Source organism: Ptychodera flava, chromosome 19, assembly GCF_041260155.1.
Source record: "Ptychodera flava strain L36383 chromosome 19, AS_Pfla_20210202, whole genome shotgun sequence".
NCBI lineage: Eukaryota > Metazoa > Hemichordata > Enteropneusta > Ptychoderidae > Ptychodera > Ptychodera flava.
Genome location: NC_091946.1, coordinates 26,027,902 through 26,052,365, shown reverse-complemented (window position 1 = coordinate 26,052,365; position 24,464 = coordinate 26,027,902). Strand labels below are relative to the sequence as shown.

Here is a 24,464-nt window from a genome sequence, read left to right as displayed (position 1 = left end):
ATGATTTTTTTTGCACTTCTTCCAGATTTCTTCCGAAAGGGTGATTTTTCAGAGAAGCGTTTCTCCCAAGTTGTGATTTCATCCCTTAGTTACCGTGACAAGACTTGATACGTCAACGCTGAGAATGTCAGTCCACTATCCTTACCTTCACACAATCCAGTAAGTCTCAACTTTTGTGCAAGATAAAAATGGTATACGGTTGTGCATTTCAAGGACATGTCGAATATAAAATGGCGAGTGCTATCATAGTACCATGTTATGGCTTCTAATCAGAAACAGGGCACCGCTATCGCGCCCTCTAGAGTTCTAAAAACGCTTATTTTAAGTACCATCCGGCCTCGGTTGTAAGAAGTCTTAGTATCCTTCAACTGACTGAGCGCGGTTCGGGGAATGTGGATCATCCAAACTTGTCGCAGGCTTCGCTCGTCATCCAAACTATTTCTATCCTTCTGTCTGTTAATTAGCGGGTACTACACGACCACATACGACACAATAGCAAATAACATTGATATTCCATCCGTTTTACGACTGGCGATATTTACTGGTAGCTTGGGAATTTTTGCTAATTTACTGAACAGACCAATGGATATTTGAAAATTAAAACATCCCTGAAAAAAAGAAATTGATCGATGTCGTTTTAGTTTAACGAGGCTTGGAGAAATGAGTTCTGCACGATCGGATAACCATTCAAACTTCCCTTTACTCATTAGTGACGTTGTGTGTGCATATATGGCCAGGACTCGACTGAGTACGCGTGGTGACTGTGACAGTCTTTGTCATTTCAACACGATTATGCAATTAATATTCTTTGTGAAGAGGTCACAATCGTGCGTCCTCTTTCTGACTTTGCGATTTCCATTCTTTGGTCTTACATTGATAGTATGTAGGTGTATGTATGTGACAGCATGCGAATACTTGCTGTGACCATGTAGGTATATACACACGCTCAAAAGTATGTGTACATTTCAATGCATACATAATATGCATACTTGTATGGTAAATGCATATAAATATAAATATAAAACAGATTCGAGTCTAAATATGTATTTATATCTACTAATGTTGCTGTAAGCTGTTCTAAGTATATATGTATGTATGTATGTATGTATGTATGTATGTATGTATGTATGTATGTATGTATGTATGTATGTATGTATGTATGTATGTATGTATGTATGTATGTATGTATGTATGCATGCATGCATGCATGCATGCATGCATGCATGCATGTATGTATGTATGTATGTATGTATGTATGTATGTATGTATGTATGTATGTATGCATGCATGTGTATGTATGTATGTATGTATGTATGTATGTATGTATGTATGTATGTATGTATGTATGTATGTATGTATGTATGTGTGTGTATTTATGCATGTATGTGCGAATGTATGTGCGTATGTGTGTACGTATAATATATGTGTGTATATATGTATCCTACATGTATGAATTAATACACTATGTGCGTACGTGTATGTTTATGTGTGCTAAGTATTCATACATAACATACATACATACATACATACATACATACATACATACATACATACATACATACATACATACATACATACATACATACATACATACATAGATACATACATAGATACATAGATACATAGATACATAGATACATACATACATACATACATACATACATACATACATACATACATGAAATATACATACGTGAAATATATTAGGATATTAAAATATAAAGCCCACCGGAGATATGTGAAGTAATTGCGAGTTTTAGTTTTTGTTCGGTCACTTAAAGTGGAATATATGACTCCATCATCAGTCAGGAATTTGAAATTCACAATAACAGCTTGCATATAATAGACTGTAATGGATCTGTGTCATGGTGCAACACAGAGCAACAATACGCTTCTGCTGATACATTAAATGCGGCACGGCAGGTACTGTTTTCATGGTGGTTACAGGCAACTTTCACATAATGATTATGAAATAAAATAATGTACTTGACCATTGGTGCATTCCAACAAGTTGTTGTGACGTCATTTATTCACCCTGAAGGCAGAACACGTGATAAGGCAGAACTTAGCCAATGCCACTACTACTGGCGTTAGATTTGATTCAGAACTATTTACGCGTTCTCTCGCTTAAAACCACCGTCGGTGCGTTCGATGTGTTGTGACGATGCATGGCTGACCTGAGAGACCTCGCGTTCATTTGCATGATAACACCAGCGGTGGTGTTATGCTGGCACACAAAGCTCGCTGCTTCAGAAACACTCAACGATAGGTGGTGTCAGCGTTGCACAGTCGGGCACTCGTCTATGAAATAACAGTCCTCCTTTGTGTAGGCCATGACAGACAGGAAAATCCCGTCAACATCTGACGTGCGTTCCATGAATACTGCGAGGAAAACATCGCCGCCGGTATCACCAATCACCGTCCGATAACGCGGAGTTTTGTCAGGTGGTAGCAAGGGGTGGTCGAGGCTGAACGATTGGCTCGTGTCCCCGAGCGAGTTCAGGATCTCGTTCAAAACAGACAAAAATAAGCAAATCGCCTTCTGACTCGTGTAGGGGTACACCAGGAAGGTATGGCTTTGCGACGTGCGGTCCAGTTTCTATTTACCTTTGTTTGTGTCCTTTGGCAGACAGATTTCATCAAAGGTGAGTCATCTGTTTTCATACACCAGTACAAGTATGGCGGGCCTGAAAATGTTCAATGTTTTTATATATAAGATATTCATATAAATATGCTGCCTGAACGAAATGATACAGCTGCGTTTTCAGTAACGCTGCTTTTTATTATATATGAGCTTTTATATACATAATTGCATGGTGAGAGTGTCGTTATGTTCAGAGCTGCGAATCTGTCTAGCTGATGCAGAAAACTTGTAATAACCTGAAAACGTATAATTTATGGAGATGTATTTTTGTAACTCTAGGACGTTTCAGACTTAGTAGGACCATTGAACACCCTTGCAGGCAATAATTTGACTTTTACTGTCTGAAATCCTACATTTATGTAAAAATAATTTTACTGGTGTTTGTGTGTTCTTGTTGACCATTAAGAGTACAGCTAATAGCGACCATTGGCCCTTCGTTACGAAATTTACATTTTCCAACCATGATATATGACACCGAGCTCGAGACGGTATGTCCTGTATATTTGGATTGGTGACATTTGATACGAGATTATGAGAAAGGGTTAAATATGATAATGGGCGTGTATGTATGTATAGAAAATAAGGATAAAGTGAAATCGCTCAACCGTCAAATGTAGTCATGTTTTGACACAGGCGAAATTACCGCCGTCATTTTCACGAGTGCGAACGGCGAGCGCATTATCTGGAGTGGTTTTCATGAATTATTCACGGTGTTGCTTCGTTGAGGACAAGGTTACGTGTGCCTATCTCTAATTAGTATAATCACGCGTGACGAGCGCAGCCCGAGCCAGCCTGTTACAGTGTATTGTCAGCCTTCCAATTGTGTATAAACGACGACATATAGGCTGCAGTCAGACCATTTGTAAACTAAATGAATTACCCAGACGGACATCATGTGACACTGCCTTCCGAAAGAAGTTCACCGATAAATTGTCAATTCTATTGTTGTAGTTCTGCGAGCGTTTATTAAATTCTGGCCAACAGGCAGGTTTTACAAGTTGCAACGCAACTGGTGTTAAGAAACCGCTTCAGTTTAACCCGTCTGGTTTGCCAAGTCCGCTTTCAGACAAACACTCCTTCGTTTACATTGCGTATAGAGTTCATCCCTCTGTGCATAGATAGGGGCACTGACGCGCTCGAAACAGCATCGTGGTTACGCTAACATTGCGACCTGTCACGCAGACTATAATTGTAGTTTATGTCAAAGTACTATGAACGGCGTCTTTAGGAAATGAAAGTCCCAAAGGATTTACTAATTACATGTACTGTCAAGTTCACCTCATTCAACCTGTCCGCAAGATTAAAAATACTATAACCATGAGAAAACCTGACACTTTGGCCAAAACGCCATGTTGCATATTTAGCGAGCGACCGAACAAATTATGACAATGATAATTATCAGAGGTCATACATATAATGCAATTTTATATTCAATAGGGTCATGTACAGGATACAATCTTTCTATATTCTGAACATCGCATTTCTATAGTCTAAACATCGCATTTCATTAACTCTTATGGCAGCATTTCAAAAATGGGAATTCACAAATATTACATCATTCTTATGCCGCCGTTTGTATTCAACTTGAAAGCGATCAGCTCCATTATTACATCAGACCAAAGTCACCCGCCACTTTGAATACAAAACTACTAGCTAAACATATTTTCGTTCAATTGAAACTACAAGTTTTTTAATGATTCGTTGCTTCAGACTCACTTAGCGGGTTCAACATTAACACAGTTGCGACCGACAGATTTTCCGGGTTTTGAAATGTTCGATTAAGACGAATAAAAGTTTCACAACGAAGAGGAGAGGTTATAGGTGGAGACAAATACTAAGCGTACATTTATATGCAATAATCGCACCTCTAATATTTCTACAATTCATTTTGGCATTAGAACTGTGACTTTTCTCTAACTTCGCCTTTCATTTCCGTTCTTCAAATATCTTTATCGTTGCTGTGTAGTGCACATTGTGCGACTTAGTACACGCGCTGATAACATTTCTGGTATGTCCCTCAAATGACGTCATCGAAATATTTACACCTCATTACGTCATACAGGGTGTTGCCCAGAGGATAATATAACACTATCAAGGAATTCTCAAAGAATTTGGTAATATATCCATTGAAGTCCTCCTACGACTGTTAATATTTCTTTCCTATTTGACAATTCATTTAATAATTTGCGTATATATATTTACATCGCGTTTTGCTTGCCTTGTCGTCGCCCACATCTCACTTTTGGCATGGTATTCCACAGAGACAAGTCATATTCCTTCATTCATATCAATATATGAAATTCCAGTCATTAGTGTAGATGACTCTCATTTCATCATTTGCTAAATTGATTAAAACCTAATGAAGCCGACTACGGATAGTCATGCAAGGGATTTCTAATCGCCCGCGAAAAGTAAATGCTCAATTATATTAAAGTTTACATTGCATTAATTTGAAATGAAAGATTAAGAATTCATTAAAATAATTACAATAATTGAAATTAAATTAATTGAAGTAAGATTCTAGCAACGTGCTGAACAGACTTATTATATAGAGTACTGCTAGCTTTTTTATATTTTCCTTAAATTCAAGATGGAATGTAGACTGGGATGCAAACAGCCAGCAGGAGAGACAGCAAAGCAAAGGAAATAGACACCTGTGGACAAACTGAGAGAGAGAGAGAGAGAGAGAGAGAGAGAGAGAGAGAGAGAGAGAGAGAGAGAGAGAGAGAGAGAGAGAGAGAGAGAGAGAGAGAGACAGCAAAGCAAGGAAATAGACACCTGTGGACAAACTGAGAGAAGAAAGAGAGAGAGAGAGAGAGAGAGAGAGAGAGAGAGAGAGAGAGAGCTTAGGTAGTATGCGCCTCGAATGTGAAAGACTTAAACTTTTGCTCAAACTTTCCTCAATGAATTTTCAATCATTCTCTGTCAAAATCAAGATTAAAAATCAGGAGTCACCGTGCAAATTTCGATACTAGAGAAACAAATTACCCAAGATTTACGAATATTTAAAATTCAAAATGGCCGCCATCCCTGAGTTAACCCTATGGAGAAAAGTAAAATTTTCGAAATTCGAAAAACTAAGCCGGTGAAAAGTTTCTTACACTAAGAGCTTTAAAATGAATCCCTGCAAGTGGTATTTCAGAAAAGAATTGTAAAAGTTGAGAGTGCGAATATCTGTCCCCGAGGCGCTTGCTACCTTATTGTAAGGGATACAGACACTGCGTAGTGAGTCTGCTTGCATACCTGTACCATAGGTGGGGTGACGTAAGAGTTGTGGAATTCGCGATATTTGCGACAAAAGTAAAACGCCCGAACCTGATATGGTCATTGACTGTACTGGACTCGAAGTAGATCAGTTATACTCACGTGACGTACGGAGACATAATAGCTGAAACTTCAGTGATGTATTGTTAACACGATTGGAACTCATTTGGGATAATTTGATTTTCATATTTTTCAAATTTCTCAAAAGTGTTAGGTGTCGTATGGCTGAATGTTGCAATATTACAAATTACTCATAAAAACACGTGTATAATTTAAAAAGAAAAGCAATAGAGCTTACATTTGCAGATTAAAACGACCATACTTCATCATCCAATTATCCCAAATTAGTTCCAATCGTGTTTGTTCATTATTTTTGTTGCGTTTGAACATTACTATCTCTTATTTTCTACTCTATGCATTGCGTTGTGCTCACCTTTTAAACAACCTACACGTGTTTGTTATGCGGCTCAGTACCGTGCTAATGTTTAGCGATGTATTTAAGGCAATTCGCGCTTCGAAAGTGAAATACTTAGAACTTTTGCTCAAACTTTCCTCAATGAAACCTTCCACTATTCTTTCACCGAATCAACAATAAAAATCAGGGGTCAACGTTTTGAAGTTTGGTACTAGAGACACAAAGTACCTAACATTTACCGATATTTGGAATTCAAAATGGCCGTCGCTCCGTTGTTGATTCCATAGGGATAAATACAATTTTCGAAAAACTAAAAATGTTGAAAATGTCTCTCACTCCAAGAATTGCAAAAATTCCAAATCCGACTTACTATCCTATCTTTTCCCGAGGCACATTCTACGCACCTCGGGGACAGAAATTCGGGCTTTCAAATTTTATCAATTCTCTTCTGATCTACAACTTGTTGGGGCTCATTTTGAAGCTCTCGGTGAAAGAAAAGTCACCGTCTTAGGTTTTCGAAAATTTTATTTTTCCCCATAGAGTTAACATAGGGATGGCGGCCATTTTGAATTTCAAATATCGGGAAATTTCAAGTAATTTGTCTCTCTAGTATCAAAGTTTGCACGGTGACCCCTGATTTTTATTCTTGCTTTGGTAAGAGAATGGTCGAATGTTTCATTGAGGAAAGTTTGAGCAAAAGTTTAAGTCTTTACACTTTCGAGGCGCATATTACCTTAAGTCCGGCCAGATTTTATTTGCAAGTCAACTATATACACAATGCGTTTGGTGAGCAAGGCTAATATGTAATAATTACAACACACTTTTCTATTTTTACGTTCATAAGAAACTGAAAATTTTTTGAAAAATTACAGCAATTTTCCCTGTGAGACAAGATGCTTCGTGTACGATTTACTGTATCCTAATGACTGACGGACAAAGACTAAAATACTAAAATCAATCATCGTCGAGGCGACACAGACAGGTGTATGTATATGCAAAGTAGAACACTGAAGGATCTACTCGTCAGTTGATAGATAGATAGATAGATAGATAGATAGATAGATAGATAGATAGATAGATAGATAGATAGATGGATTGAGAGCTAGAGAGCCAGACAGTGGTATATATTCGTAGAGGACACATGGGTTAGCCCATACAACATAACATACTTCAGCTTCTGTGCGCGGCTGTTAGAAGAAGGAGCTTGCTGCCTGGTTGTGAGATGTATACAGTAACAACATATGTGGCGTGTCCGTCACGGACGTAATGGGGTAACAACGGTATCGGCATTCAACTCATCTGACCTTGTTCTGCGTTAAACGGCCCAGAAGAAATAGAGTATCGATTTTCATCGCTACATAAAGAAATTAAGAAGGTTGAGTTGAAACGAAAACAAACACTCTGCCCTCTTCTGAAAGTTTTGTTAAGATAATACCTAACACTTTTAGTGCAAAGCAATGTTTCTTCAGTGGAATTCAAAGATTGTGATTATTCAATGAGCTAAATCACTTTTTCACTGATATTTTCGATTGGTGTTGTCAGCCAATGAATTGTAAATAAATATCTGTGCAGGTGTTTTCGTTGATTAAATTCACAGGTATTTAAACGTAGTCACCTCAATACTAGCTAAAATGATCTCTCAATCAGAGTATACAGCAATGTACAGTGTCCAAAACATAAAGCAGTTCTGTGACGTCTACATTTTGTTGACGTCAAATGTGTATATACCCGTGGAAATGAGTAGCGAGCGAAATGATCTCTGGACAAAACGATGAGTCGTTGCAAGCAATAGATACGGCGTCAGCAAGCCTGTGGTAACGACTTCTAGTTTCCTTCTCTCGTACGCTGTTCCACACAGACAGTATTGACGACATGCGATTCTATGTATTCACACCGCAACCCAGGAAACAGAGCAGATGTGGGTGATATATCACAAGTGGTGAGTAATCCAACCCGCTTGAAGGCGTCTGGGTCCTTTGATTTCCGAGTGTTGTCATGGTAGCAGTCCGGTCATGATCTCAATGGAAAACCCACTGTGACACTTTGTAGGAGTCCCCGAATGTCAATTTGGCCACAAGTTGCAACTTAACGTCCAGCGATTACTAATAGCTGTGCTGGGATCCGGACAAAGAATTAGCATATTGCATATCATTTGTAGTTACACGGCAAACCTAGATATCAAGCAACTGTTGAAAACTGGTATAGCTTGCTACGGCTGAGAAAGACTCGTTCCATTATTAAAGTTTTGCAAAAGGTCAGTGCTGCAGTCAAGAGAGTAAAGCTGTGAAGCATGCTTTCGTAATAGTAAGTAGTAGGGTGACAATTTACCCCTTTATTTAAGAACCATTACCGTAACGGGGCATGATGGAGACAGAGAGATCGTGCATTTAAGGTTGTTGCTAATTATCTAACAGATATCGTGATCGCCTTGTCCAATCGATTTTCGCGCATTTACGTCCGATGGTGTTCAGAGTTCCTTATCAAATGTAAATAAAAAATTCACAAAAAACCCAAACAAGCAAAAATAAACAAAAACAAAAACACTGCAGCCACTGTGCGCCTGACATCTTCTAAGGGAACCGGACCAGTTGCATTCTCGAAATACAGGCCTGAGTGCACGTGGTCGTGACTAAGATAGGCCTGACCGTATTTTCTCCGCAGATCCCATGAGGTCAGGGGTTTTGGTTTGTTGAATTACAATAGGGAAACTGGGAGTCGCCGTGTACGCGGAGTAAAAGTGATAACCGCCTTACAATTTTTAGTCGCATATTTCCGTCTTGCACTGACAGTATCATTACAAGTAATACATTTTGACAGCATTATATCATTCATTCATCTAATCATAATATTTTTTTCTAAACCTAGAAACAAAAACAAAAAACGATGAAACAATTAGCGACAATTAGGAATCTGGAGTGCAAGAGCCGATGCTGAGAATGCTAATTATTTTACCAAGGGCGACATGTAAAGGTTGACACCAGAAATCTTTGAAGATGCTAGGACTTCGTAAATTAAACGCGGTGAATGCTTCGAGATTTTCCTGTGAGAAACCTAAGTCAGAAGTCACTTATACCGCATAGTGCAGGGTGCGGTCACAACGGCTTCATGAGAGCTTTGAAAGGACATTCAACCCACACTCTCTCTCCACAACAATAGCCTTTGCTGCCGGGCTTTTAAGTCCCTGTTGAGATGAAAAGCAAAGTGGCTCTTTCTATGTTCGTGTGGTTTAGGTTGAATAGGTGAACGTAATGTCTCTAATCAAATCTGCTCGTTAAAGGGCACATTAAGTTGAAGTTTGTAAAACACCCCGAGTGTGGCGAAACTGTACTGATCGCCAACAATCAAATCAACATCTGTAGGACGCTGGCTCTTCCCGATAGACTTTCCGTCAAATTCGTCTACTTATAAACGCTTATCGCTGCAATTGTGACTGGAAACTTTTGCACAGATAGTCTTCTTAATCATTTGAACTAACAAAGGACTATTCTAGTTCTTCTTGGTGGAGTCAATATAAAGGGACACAAATTTAGGGCAAACGTTATTTTTGCTCATGATATTTCAGTATAAATTTGACGCCATTTGAAATTTGTCTAACTCTCATCATGTTCTTTCTCGTACACTATAATGCCATGCTTTTCCAAATCAGACTAAACTTAACGCGCACGTCTTCTATTCATGGGAAACTATATCATTTGATTATACCACCCTTCATAACTCTAAATAAGCGCCTGCCATCCGGCGTTATGTAGTGCAAAATTTTGTATTTCAAAGTATTATTTTAATCAATATTTTATCGAGAAAGAGGCATAGCTAAAAGTGTCCAATGAAAATGGAAAACGAATGTAACTTTAATATTCTGTAAAGAAGGAGGAGTAAATTCAACGAGAAATATTTTGCTATTTTACAGATCAATATTGAACACTCTATATTACCTTTGCACATATGTTCAACGATGTTCCAACGTAAGCCTTTAAAAGACGTGATCATCGGGCGTAATGTATGGGGCGTGTTGAGTCAAGTTTTTTAATGTCAGGCGTTGTCACGCAGAGAACTCTAACCTTTGAACCCGCTATAAAAGCAAATGTCAAGCCACATCAAGATATTTGCTGTTACAAGCATAGTGATTCACCACAGTGTTCTTTCTAAAAAAGAGGGCGTCGATGACACAATGCAAGCTTTTCAATTCACCCCATGACAGTACATTACATTTAACTCAAGAGAAAAATCAAAGCATTTATCTGTGTTTGTTCAGTCCATGCAGTGCGGTAAAAAAGTTTAGGATCAGTTCAACAATTCATTGCAGCCGCAAATCAATCTATCTATCAATCAATCAATCAATCAATCAATCAATCAATCAATCAATCAATCAATCAATCAATCAATCAATCAATCAATCAATCAATCAATCAATCAATCAATCAATCAATCAATCAATCAATCAATCAATCAATCAATCAATCAATCAATCAATCAATCAATCAATCAATCAATCAATCTATCTATCTATCTATCTATCTATCTATCTATCTATCTATCTATCTATCTATCTATCTATTTATCTATCTATCTATCTATCTATCTATCTATCTATCTATCCGTGTCTGTCTGTCTGTCAGTCAGTCTATCAGTCTGTCTGTTTGTCTATCTATCAATCTATCTACAAGCTGGTAATGTATATACATGTCATTCATATACTGAGATACACGTATTTATACGTATACAAACATGTAATTACATATACAATATCGAATGTTTCAATCACTCAGAAGTATATTGTCATGTGACTCCAAGCTTATCAGCCTGAGGGAATACCATTTGCGCACTCTTTTGCTACGAAGTATTTGTGACATGCGCACTGAAATTTGAATAGCACGAATCGGGGCCTGTCTATGTGATTATTATACTACTCTTAATGGGAGAAGCTTGACTTGACTTGACTTAACTGTAAATGTTTATAAAAGGTTCATTTTTCAAAAGAAGTCGCCACGGAATGGCAGAAACTAAAAAGTCACCATTAATTAACAGTGCTTTCAAATCATGCGAATACTGAATTTCGACCGTCTGGCGTTTATTTATGACCATCCGTTTCATTTCTTTATGATCTACTACCGTTCGGGAAGCTCAGCTTGTTTTTGGTTAATACAATGCAAAAAAAATATAAATAGCAATGTTCCGCCGGTTAGATTTGTCTCGAATAAAATAACCTTGGTGTTATTGCCGAACAAATCTTGTCATTGTAGTTCATTCTTGTTTTGTTTTTGACCATATCGTTCTCCTCCGTAAGTTTAATTTGATATATTCACGGAAAGAATTTTTGTACCCACTGTTTTCCACATTTGAGGCATACATAACTTACGAAAGAACGAGTTTGTGAGAGGATGTGTTCAGACGTGAGGTGATAGGAATTTGAATTTCGAAAACCTAGGAATGAAATTTTCAACGCGTGCAAAGATAGTATGAAAAGGTATAAAAGGTATACAAACAGATATAAAAAAGAAAACACATACGCTTTATTCTAAACACAAGAAAATAGGCAAATTGTGATGTGTTTAAGGACACGTTTACATGCAAATATGATGACCACCCATCAAAACGATGTCTGCCTTCCATGACGATGATAAAGCTTTAGTCGTTGCAACACAACGTATCATTAATCATCTTTAGCGAGACCCTGTCGTATTTCTGATTAGCTCTACAATGTCGGACTATAAACAGTTGATTTGCAAATTAAACACCTGAACTACCTGAGTGATGCCAACGACCGTTCTCAAACCAACCGAAAGAAAACGGGCAATTGGACTTTATAATAGGGTGCAGTATAGTTCAAAATGAATGTAGGAAACTCGCTCTCTGTTTAATTCCACTCAGCAGTGCTGACTCCGTTCAAAACGATGATAAACCTTGTCGACATACTACAATGTATGCCGTTCCTTATGCATAAGGCGCAAAACAATGAAGTCACTGCAGAATGGCGGAAAATAAAACGCCATCATTACTAAATTGTGCTCACAAATCATGTGAATAGTGTGTTATGACCGTCTGGCTTCGTTTATTTATGATCATCCGTTTCATTTCTTTGTAATGTGTCGCCGTTCTCTGAAGTCCATCTTGTTTTGGTTAAAACAATGTACAAAAACTGGAAAAAGCCACGTTCCGCCGATTAAATTTGTCACGAATAGAATAACCATGGAAACGATCGTGCGAATCACCATGAGAACAAACAAACTGAAAGGTCCAGCGTTCTTAGCGTGTCAAGTTAATAAATGAAGGCACATAGAATAACACGAAATTTGCATATTATAGATATAAATACCGTAATAGGGTCGTTGGCCTTATACACAGGTAGGCGTTACTTAATTGCGGAATTTAGTATATTTAAAATGCGATGAATTCCCTAGCTGAATAGACACACATATATACAAAATTATTTTAAAGAAAAAGTCATAGTATCTATGCAATCGGTGTATATCTATCTATCCATACCTATCTACTTATCTACCTTACTATCTATCTATCTACCTACCTACCTATCTATCTATCTATTTATCTATCTATCTATCTATCTATCTATCTATCTATCTATCTATCTATCTATCTATCTATCTATCTATCTATCTATCTATCTATCTATATTGTGTGTATATCGATGTATATTAACATGTTATGTATGTAACAATGCTTGATGCTAAAAGCGTTGTTTTGTATAATATAGTATATTGTATATATTGTATATATATTAATAACGAAACTCGAAAGAAGTGATATGTTTCTGACTTTACGGGTAGTTTTTTAAGCATTGTGCCGTCCTTTAAAATTTACAATTTGTAATAAGGAGAATGTTTGTTTTCCGCATAAACCAACCTTTGGCCACCCCTGTCGAGACGATATGGTTTGTTCCTAATTGTCAGGATGTTGACATGAACAGCCATACAATACATAATGAAATAAATATTTCAAGTCATCATCATGGTAGGTTTTTTGTATTTATACCCCAACTTTTAGAAAAGTAGGCCATTTTTGATGAACACACAGATGGCGCGCTGTCTTTTCAACTTTTATTAATAGCCAATCTGTCATTTGGTACCATACTTACTGGCGGCGGGTCAACTTTGTGGTAAATGGGTGTGGTATGGAAAAAAACACAATGTGTGATAATTCGTTTCTATTCAGACGAACGACTCGGCCTGGAACTAGTCAAACACTAATAAGTCTTTAAGGAGACCCTGGCATATCTATATTTAATATAAAAGTGAAATTACTGTAATGCTCAGGTAGCTAGCGAGATAAGGTGGTTTTTGATAATTCTTTGTAGAGTACTGAGAAAACACTCAGTTTGTGTTGTCAGGGAATAGGCCTATGGTATACTAATGGACAACGTTTACCTTCTGCGCATGTCGTGAACACAGCATTGACATATGTGCTAACACTCTCAGATTTCAACTGTAAATCATGTTTGACCTCAAGTGACCTTGGCGTAAAGCTGCCGCTGACTGTAGCTGTTATATTCTCGTGTCGTAATATTTCAAATGCGGCACGTCGTCAATTGAACACACCGACAAATAAATAGTGAAACGGAGAGGACCACTTCACAGTAAAGTAATTGTATCATTAGTATTTGATTATGAACATATATGGATGTATAGTTAATAAAATATCAAAGTTGCATGTGTTTTTTCTTACGCATCATATGCGTATATTTTAACGAGTATATGTATGTATGTATGTATGTATGTATGTATGTATGTATGTATGTATGTATGTATGTATGTATGTATGTATGTATGTATGTATGTATGTATGTATGTATGTATGTATGTATGTACGTACAGTTAATGAATGATCGGATAAACAGATGGAACGATGGTTGTTTACCAGCGATTGTCCAGTATTCATCGTCACAATTTTCCATGCAATCTCATGAAGTATTTTTGATTTGGAATTAACTGACCTCATAAAACATCAACGTCAAATGCATAATTAATGGCTCTTCTCGTACTTTGATTTTTGTGAGGAAAAGCCACTCTACAATAATATAGCAGGTGTCCGAAAGAGTTCTTTACATTATCCATCATACACCATTCACATTGTTTACTATTCTCACCGGGAGGAGTCTGTCTGCGTGATATTAAATTGTACTTCCTCCTTTTAAAGGTAGCATCCGATTACTTTCTGCAATGCACATAGCTTTACATAAAGGCGTGCTGCAATCGTATGCATAGTCAGGGCCGAGTTAATGAAATCGGATAAAATATGATTCAATTATGTAAATTAATGGCCCTGTTCTTTGCTATTTTAATTAATGTGCAATTTTAAATATGCACCTTGCCGATTTGTTCACGTGTGTAACTATGACTAGCTTTTCTCGTATTTCAAATCTTGTACTGTTTTTTTCCAGGTGAATGCAGCGGTAGTAACGGCACGGTTTGTGCGCAAGGGTCAACTCAACTCTGTCTCACTGAAGTATGCGACAAAACAGCACAATGTGATGACGAAAGCGACGAGACCACCATTGCGTGCAACTGGAAAGGTGCGTGACTATAACTGCCCTGGGACAGCAGCTTTGTGTCGAGTGTCCGGGTCAGAATAACTGCCTATGTTATGCTAGTACACTCGAAAGTATTCGATAATTTTTTTCGACTAGCTTTGCAGTTAATCGAATTACATCGCGGGTCTTATGACCGTCCGACCATAGAATAAAACCCCCTGAACCTTTGCAGGCGACTCTATGAACACGTGACCCAAAAAATTCTTGGAGATTTGCCGACTGTACTGTTCCCCCTGAAACATCTTACGCAGCATTTTCATGTCTTGTCATGATGAGTCTCCTGAGGCTGATAATGTTTAGTTTGAGACAACCAGGAGTCTACTACTATTATAAGGGACACATAATTGTTGGAGAGAATTAGAAACTATTGCTGCCTGCCAGCAGTAGCAGCAAGTGATCTCTGGTTCATACCAAAAGGCTGAAAAACAACTGCATAAATAATCTGCCAATCTGAAGTTATTTCGCAGTCGCCTCTTTTCACCAACTTCCGCGGGAAAAAGTTCAAGATGAAGGTATTGGCCAAAACTTTGAAAACGACAGTATTTTTCAGCCGCCAGAACGAACTTAATCATAACAAGGCAGTATTGCTGAAGGCAATGAGTACTTGGGCCGTGATATAGTAATTTTGAGGACAATATATACTACTATTCAAATATGGTCTTGAATTTCCTCCTGTCAATTAGGCATTTGATTAACTGGTTATTAAATGAAGCAATGGCATGACAACGGCAAAATATGTCTAGCAACTTTTGTGGAGTTTGAGGCAGGGGTTCTTTATTTATAGTGGAAATTGCTTAAACTCCTTAAGTATTCAAATTACAGCAAATTTCTTTTGTTCTTGATGGTAGATGTCTAATATTTAGATGGGCATATTTAAATTTCTACCCTATAGTTATCCCTACATACCAAAAATCGGACATCCAGCTCTATTGGCTTGCTCAGAATTAGATATGCGCATAATTAATGAGGTACAATATGTGGTGTCATAAGGTGTCTTATCATACCAAATATGAAGGATGTAGCACTTGTGGTTACTGAGTTGTGGACAAATATATATATTTGAGGTCAAAGGTCATTGAGGTCACGTCACATTTTGTCATAATAATTGTATTGCTAAGTTATTCCTATATACCAAAAATCAGACCTCTAGCTCTATTGGCTCGCTCAAAATTAGATATGCGCATAATTAATGTGGTACAATATGTGGCGTCATAAGGTGTCCCATCATTCCAAATATGAAAGGTTTAGCACTTGTGGTTACTGAGTTATGGACAATAATGTATATTTGAGGACAAAGGTCACCAAGGTCACATGATATTTTGTCAAAATGTCTGAGATATCTGCGTGAACCGATGGACTCACTGATGGACTCACGGACGGATATGACCCAATCTATAAGCCCCCTGGACTTTATCCGTGGGGACAAAAAACTGTGTCACTGCATCCTTTAGGCAATATGAATACGATGAGAAACTAAATTTTTATTTTTCTTGGCCTTATACATGGGAGTCTATGGAAAACTGCCTTATACATGGGAGTTTATGGAGGTGTAAACTAAAAAGTCCTCTAACACGGCCAAATTCGATCGCCTTGTGAAACAAATCGACGTGCATCTGTATGGGGTTGGGTACTATTCTTGTGCAAAGTTTGAAAGAAATTGACCAGGGCATGTCTGAGATATCTGCGTGAACAGACGGACGGACGGACGGACTGACATGACCAAACCTATAACTCCCCCAGGACTTTGTCCGTGGGCACTAAAAACAACGCAACAGTTGTTACAGCTACACCGGCGGTAGGTTCATATCCAGAGCCCCGTACGGTCTGCCGCCGTCGCTTGAAAACAATCTCATAAACCTGGCTGTATGGGCAACTGTGTATGGGCAGCTGGATGCTTGACTTCCCGGAGAAGGCGAGCTGTCACGTTCAAGTTCAGGATTATTTGTCGATCAAATTTCAGTAAATTTACCTTACCTAGATGAAATTTTGTCTATAGGCTGAAATTTCGCCGAAGTTTGACAAAATTACATCGATTTTTCAGGTTCATATCCGACATTTTTGAGTTTTGAGTGCAGACAGAAATAAGTTTTGAGGCAACATGGCTGCGACGCCATGTTGATCCCTAGCCCTGCGTACGATGCTATGTGCTACAGCTAACACACAGCATCGTACGCAGGGCTAGCGAGAGAGTTGCCGACATCGACGGTTATTTACGAGAAGTGAATAAAAGACTGTCATTTTTGGAAGCGATCGAGTAGCTGAGGTAGGCTGGGATACGACTTGGGCCCAAGAACGCTGAATTTCGGCAGTAATTTGGCTTTTTACGTCAAGTCCCAAAATGGATTTGAAGTCAACGACCCTACGTACGGGTCTTTGCAGGGCTGTGGTGAGCTGGGCGATTAGCTGTAGCGGAACACACAGCATCGTAAGCAGGGCTAGTTGACCCCAAGTGAAAATGTGTTCGTGATCAAATCTTCCTATATTTTTTTTCAGAATTTTCGACAAAATCATTGCTTCTTAAATCTTTTGTAAAATATAAAATACTAAAATAAAAATGCGATGTGCCATGTCTCCAGATTTCTAAAATATCGTTCGTTGACGGAATACTCATTTCGCAAACTTGTGACGCAGTTGAAATTCAATGCTGACCGCCAAATAATCTTAATGAGACGAGATCATTCTAGACATCCTCCAAATTATCCAACCATTCGCGTTAGAGTTCAGCTCGCTTAGAGTATCATAACATTCTTCGGCCTTCGTTTAGATCGACCCCAATCTCTCCCATTTAGGAAATAAATACACAAGCTACCCTGACAAAACTACGTGCACCATCCAGGACCAAACGCACTACAAATCTGTCTTGACGTCATCATCTCCTTACATGGTAATCGGCATACCGTATTTTTTAGCAAAGGAGACACAGAATACGTCGGAGTATTCAGTTTGAAAACGTATTACATTGTGTGATGTTGTCAAAATAAGGTAATGTTACTGCAGTGGTATAAATTACAAAACACAAAAGTTCAAATCAGTTTATTTTGGACTGGCTTTACCCAACATTTCATATTGTTTCTTATGCCAGATTTGACCACGTGCTTGCTGGCGACCCCTTTACATGCAAATTTTGTGTCAAATGGTGTGTTCTCCTGGAAAACAAACGTACGATTTCTATATGAAGGAGCGAAATTTGCCCTCAAAACTCGAAACCACCCCTTTATGGGGTGTACCTAGCTATTTTGAACGAGCTTCTCGAATCTGCAGCTCTATTTCGAAATGATGGTCTGGTTTTCTCAGCTCAAGGATAAGTGTTCTCCATCGCTGTGGGCATTACTATTCTCAACTGGGGGTACAGTTCTCAGTCGTAATGTTTTTCATTGTGTCCGGGATATAGAACCTTTCCTTTTCACAATTTTACTTTGATTAACACTAGTCCACATCTTGTCAGCGATTAAACATGTTTCAAGTTTAAATGTTAAATTCTGGTCTCGAGCCCTCTTGTTCGACCAAACTGAAATTACCCCTCCCACTTTGGCTCGTCCGGTGGGTGTAGCAAGGGTCGTGCCATCGCTTAGGAAACGGAGGGTGCATTAATTGTTGCATTTCGATGCACATTTTGATTATATTCAGAAGATTTTGTGGCAAAAACTCAGATAGAGAAGCATTAATATTCACATCTCACTTATTCAAGACTGGTTGAGAGCAGCACTTCCATTCAGTTAACATGATTACGCCATTTATTATGCCAAGAAAGATGAAGCCAAGACATTTTGCCCTCCCTGGTCTCAGCCAGAAATGGTTATACCTTACAGAGTTTTTTCCCACGGAATGAAAACAAATGTACTTGGGCTGAGGCCCAAGTACAATAATAGTACTGAAAGTCTCACACTTCTTATCCACTGCTTAATGCTTGCGGTCGCCGTCATACTTTGCAGCATCTTTTCGATGATCAGTTTTGGGGGAAGGAAAAAGGACGCTTTCAGCTGGGCTAGATTTGCACATACGACTTCTGCAGTTTTCAAGTGAAAATATGAACGAATTCCCCGTGAAAAACACGTCTCGTAATTCTAAAATGAGGGAGGAGGGGCAGAAAGATGTCCAGATTTCGCCATTTTCTTTAATTTATATGAATTTTGAAGAAAGGCACCAGGACAACGACGTGCTTATAGTCAAAGTGTCAGGACTTTGTCGACAGCATCAGACTCGGGCGGCGTAGACCTATGGCCTTGAGACTCCCGGTCGTGGTGCAGCCTTTTGTGTCACACTAAAGCTATCTTCTGTGAGAGAAATATTCTCTCCTACTTATAGAGAATCGAGTGGATAGAATACAATGGACAGACTGAAATGAACACTAGCCTGCATGAGTCATGTTACAACATTACTTTTCTAAAACCCACTGAGCATCAAAGAGATATATACTAAACAGTTACATTTCTGATGGACAGACTCTTTTTCACTTGTAAATGGACAAAGCACGTGGGCTGACAATTGTCTAGTTTTGCATGAGGTGTTCTCATGTACATTGTATACTTTATGACTTTCCAAGCTATGCGTGTACCTACATGTACATGCAGCATCGTCATTGAAATTAAAACAATGAAAAATGATATTGGATGTTGGCGTAAATTTTGAATGATTTTTATCCATGACGTGTTCAGCGCCAAGACCGTCTTTTAAGTTAGGTTTTTTGAAGACTGCTTCATACAAATTAAAGAAAATGGGCGGAATCTAAACATCTTTCTTTCCCCTTATTTTAGGATTTAGACATAAGATTGAATATATCTTTAAAGAAAACAATAATATTTTATATTTTGTCAGATAATAGGCATGCAGGAGTAAATATCCATTTTTTTGGTTCGTTTATCTTTGTGTCATATATATTGATTTTAATTCCCACATCATCGATGGAACACTGAGTTACACTTCATGGTAAGCTATGGCCTTTTAAAGTAAAACATTGAACAACACCTAAAACACGTCAACTTGATTTCACGGCAGACTCAATTAAGACATTTTAACAGTTCCGTCTTTTGAGAGTAAAACATCCAAACATTGAAATATAAAAAAAAACTGTATGAATGAAGACAAAGTACCGGCAAATGTTCATCGAAGTTGTTTGTATCAGGTGCGAGTTTTAGTATAGTTGAATGTTATCCGAGTTATCGATTTATTCATTGCGCAAGAGAGCTGGATAGAAGCCAATTTAGTTATCACAATGCATGGTAAGCTGCTTTCATTACGCTACTGAAAAAGACCCTGGAGACAGTTTTTGACCAAGGCAGATTTATTTCAAGACCAACAGTGCGCCTTTGTTTAGGAATGGTTTTCGATTGCGGAAATTTCCGGGTACTAATCGAGCCATTAGCAAAGATTCAAGTTATCAACCAACCAACCAACAAGCGAGTCATGTTCGTACAGGAACCTGATCAATACAGATCATATGAAATAAAACCTGGCTTTTCTTTTGATGTCAAAAGAGCGAAAAAACCCTTTTGGTTCATTTTGGTAATTCTAGTTTCAAATGGCGCCTGTTTCAAAGGTCACTTCGAGTCAAGGAGATAATACCTGAATGGGTTTCCATTCAAAATGCCGCTCCATGGATTCGACGCCATTGTTTCCCAGTTCAAACACTTCTGACGCAGATACGCCGAGCATTCCTGTTCCGACAAATAATAATGTCGGGGTGATATAAATTCAGTTTCAAATAAACCATAATATATATAATATGTTCCACATGCATAAAAAACAGACACTGTAAATTGACGCTCAACGTAACAAATAATTCAAGTACATTTTCACTCTGTACAACAAACTGGGCTATTGTTAGTTTCAACACCTCATAAGGACTCTCAGCTTCACTACCTGGATAATTTAATAACTGTGCAGCTTGTCACGAATAATATACCATACAAACTCACACGGGACCAACTGGCCTGGAAAACATGGTGATCTCGTCCAGAAAGCAATATTAACTGTCTATAAGCATAGTGCAGCTGTCAAATGACTGTCTCTAGGAAGACGTGGCATTCATATAGCGGAACAGGAAAAATATATGAATCTTGCAAGAGATGCTTCCCTTTTCGCGCCTCGGGGACACAAATCTGGACAATTTTACAATTCTTTTCTGATATACCACTTGTGGAGGTTCATTTTAAAGCTCTTAGTGTAAGAAAACTTCACCGGCTTATTAGTTTTTCGCAATTCAAAAAATTTATTTTTCTCCCTAGAGTTAACACAGGGATGGCGGCCATTTTTAATTTCAAATATCGGTAAATCTTGAGTTATTTGTTTCTCTAGTACAAAAATTTGCACGGTGACCCCCGATTTTTATTCTTGATTTTGAAAGAGAATGGTTGAAAGATTCCTCGAGGAAAGATTGAACAAAAGTTTAAGCTGTCCACTTTCGAGGCGCCAACTTCCCTAAGAAAGTAGCACTGGAATATCCGTTATGTGGCAAGATAATCAAAACGGCTGCGTTAATGTATTGAATCATGACTCCTAGTGCATGTTGCATCTGATATGAGCAATCTCACGCAAGTCACTTACAGTATTCGTCAGCTCGGCATCAGGTTTTGTTCCGTAGGAATTTCCACGGCGTCTTCTGAGTAAGATTGAGAATGCGTTAATGTCGACGCCACTCCTTGGTAAAGGAAGACAGCATAGACGCTAAACAGAAATATATGATAAAGGGCACAATCGGCTATGGTTATATCGTAATTTCATGATGAATCACAGGGATGTCAGGATAAAAAGCAAACAAACAAACAAAATAAATAAATAAATAAATAAATAAATAAATATAAGAGAAATCAATAAATTTAATGCGAATTGAAATAACCGACTGAACAGAACATTCAACATATTCAAGATGTGACGTCAGTACTACTATCTATCGTCAGTGGAAGTTTAGTGGGTACAAATATTGACAATGCATCTTGAATATGTTGCATGAGTTGTTCAGTCAGTTTATTAAATGCTTATTCAATTTATTGTTTTCTCTTATGATCTTTATTTATTATTTATCTGTTTGTTTGTTTGCCCTGGCTTCGCTGTGGTTGAATTGCGCTGAATTTCAGCTTCCCGATTTCTTAAAGCAATGTAGTGCTCTTGATTTCAACAGCATTTTTAACTCTCCAAACGCCGTCCGTTGTCTGGGTCGAGCAGTTCCCGGGGGTCGAACCAACGAGCAGCCAACTCCGCGGCCTAAACCTCGGTTCAACAGCAGCCCATTCGCCCGTGGATTTAACAGAGAAAATGACCGATAAGATATACACTTTTGTTGGCGACCACAACGAGGGCATGGTGTTCTACGCCAGTGCAACCTCGCGGACCATCAAACGGGTACAGTACAACACGGTCCCGACTGAAAAGATACTCTACAACGGAACATCTGATGCAGTGTATCTCATGGCCATCGACAAAGTATCGCAAAACATATACTGGATAGACGATAGATACAAGATGATAACAATGGCGAAATACGAAGGTCGGTTTTACAAGCACATTGTTCGGGATTTAGATAAACCGAGGGGATTAGCCGTTGATCCAATCAACGGGTAAGTAATTTGTGTTTCTTCATCTTTGAAATGGTGCTGTTAAAGTCCTGACAAGAGTAATGAGAAGTTAACATAGAAAATGTTTCGCATTTTCATTAGTAAACTAGGGAGTCTTGCGTTAAGGTTAAGGATATTGTGCGTATCTTGAAAGCCTCCTTGAAAACCTTTTCAATTCGTATTGCGTCTACCAATTTCAACTCACTCACTCCACAGTCATAAGATGATGCGTGCTGAACCGCGTTTTTTCAAAGTTGGGTAGCAGACGGCTCATGAAATATGGTCAAATGTTTTCATGGTTTGGTCGGTCACGCCGAGAGAGCTCAAGGGCCTTCATTTTGTAACGGGAGGCATTTCTCGCATGCGTTGTCCGAAGAGTGCTTGGCTTTTTTAATGAAAATTTGTATTATTATTCACTCACGTAAATCATATAAAATAACAGAAATGATTGAGTCATCTATCTGTACGCTATAGGAAACATGATGTCACACACTGCAATGCATTGCTGTGTAATATTATGTGGTGTTGAATATGACTATTAAGCGAGAAACCACCCCGGCAGCAGGTATTCATCGAAATTGTGACCAGTTCACGGCATACATACACTTGATATGTGCATATATGGAACGAACTGATCAAAATCTAGCAGTACACTCGTTGCTGGGGTGGTTCCTTAATTATATATCATCATGGTACGAAACGTTAAAGCGAGGGATTTTCTCTGACTCAGAGCTCGCGCGTGTTCCAACTGTGTCATGTCGCGAGCATAGCAGAACGTCTCGACAAATCAGATCGCTGTATTTTCGCCATCAATATACTTGTATATAACTATAAGAATAGCGAATATAGAATGGTAAAGTAATCAACACATTTCGAAGGTAAAGATATGTGATGTCATATTGTAGTGGTATGGTGCGTAATGTCACAGGATGTCAATGCCCGATGTTCACGTCTGTGTCAGCACAGACGCTACCTCTCGCTTCACTTAACTTTTATTCTGCTTCGTCAACCTCTGTAGCCATATCTACTGGAGCGATTGCAGCGACGGTAACCCAAGAATAGAGAGGGCGTCTCTCGCAGGTGAAGAGAGGACGACGATCTTGGACACTAACATAACTTGCCCGGTTGGATTACAGACCGACTACACCGATAGAAACAGGTATATATGGCGAAGGATAATTTTTCCCTTCGTTTACGAGTGTTTACATATGCATGCTAAACAACGATGATGAAAAGGCTTTAAAAGAGAGCGAGAGCGAGAGAGAGAGAGAGAGAGAGAGAGAGAGAGAGAGAGAGAGAGAGAGAGAGAGAGAGAGAGAGAGAGAGAGCGCTTTTTGGTATTGTTAAAGGGGAGGGGCAAGATTTTTAGAGAAAAGACATCATCTCAGGAAAGGGGAAAGTAAGATCTTGAAATATATGGTAATACGGTCATAGGCATTGACAAAAGAAACCGTAAGCGTCCAAATATTGTTAAGTGAACGCTTCATCTGCATCGTGACTATCCTGTGATTCTCTTTACTACAGGTTGGACTTTATTGACGAAGGGATGACCGAAGATTCTCTCTTTTACATACCTTTAAATGAGGTGGACGTTCACCCTGTTTTCGTGTCAGCCATACCAACAGTAGTCAACTACACTCCGTGGCACTTCGCTACATTCGAAGTGAGTGAAAGAGGAAATGTTGACTTTCATGATTGATTGATTCTAAAAATTGGTGATATCGATAGATGACCATGTTCAGATTCTGATATGATGTTTTGTCCGTGTTTACGTGACGTCTAAAGACAATAACATGTATATCGCAGGGTGACCATGTTCGGTAACACGTCATGTTTAGCTTTCTGTCTTATGCACTGGAAAGAGAGCCCGCGACTTATCCCAGGAACACGAGCTTCTGGTTTTACAAAAAAACTTTTTTCATCAAAACATTGACCCCCCATCCAAATTCAAATTCAAATCCAAATTCAGCTTAAAGGGGCGGGCTTTTCATCAGATTCACCTCTTGGCAAATTGACTAACTGTGCACAACTTTTAAAGGAGAACAA

The 24,464-nt window shown here is 38.5% G+C and overlaps 1 protein-coding gene across 1 annotated transcript in view; it reads left to right on the top strand.

The window, feature by feature from the left end:
- Nucleotides 1-2,212: 2,212 nt before the first annotated feature.
- The window catches only part of LOC139119082 (uncharacterized), a 37,942-nt gene continuing 15,690 nt past the window's right edge, over nucleotides 2,213-24,464 (top strand). Inside the window, exons 1-5 of the mRNA XM_070682709.1 lie at nucleotides 2,213-2,645; nucleotides 14,719-14,850; nucleotides 21,986-22,421; nucleotides 23,437-23,577; nucleotides 23,943-24,081. Coding sequence (XP_070538810.1) covers nucleotides 2,573-2,645; nucleotides 14,719-14,850; nucleotides 21,986-22,421; nucleotides 23,437-23,577; nucleotides 23,943-24,081 — 921 coding nt within the window. The 5' untranslated portion in view covers nucleotides 2,213-2,572. The remainder of the gene's footprint in view (nucleotides 2,646-14,718; nucleotides 14,851-21,985; nucleotides 22,422-23,436; nucleotides 23,578-23,942; nucleotides 24,082-24,464) is intronic.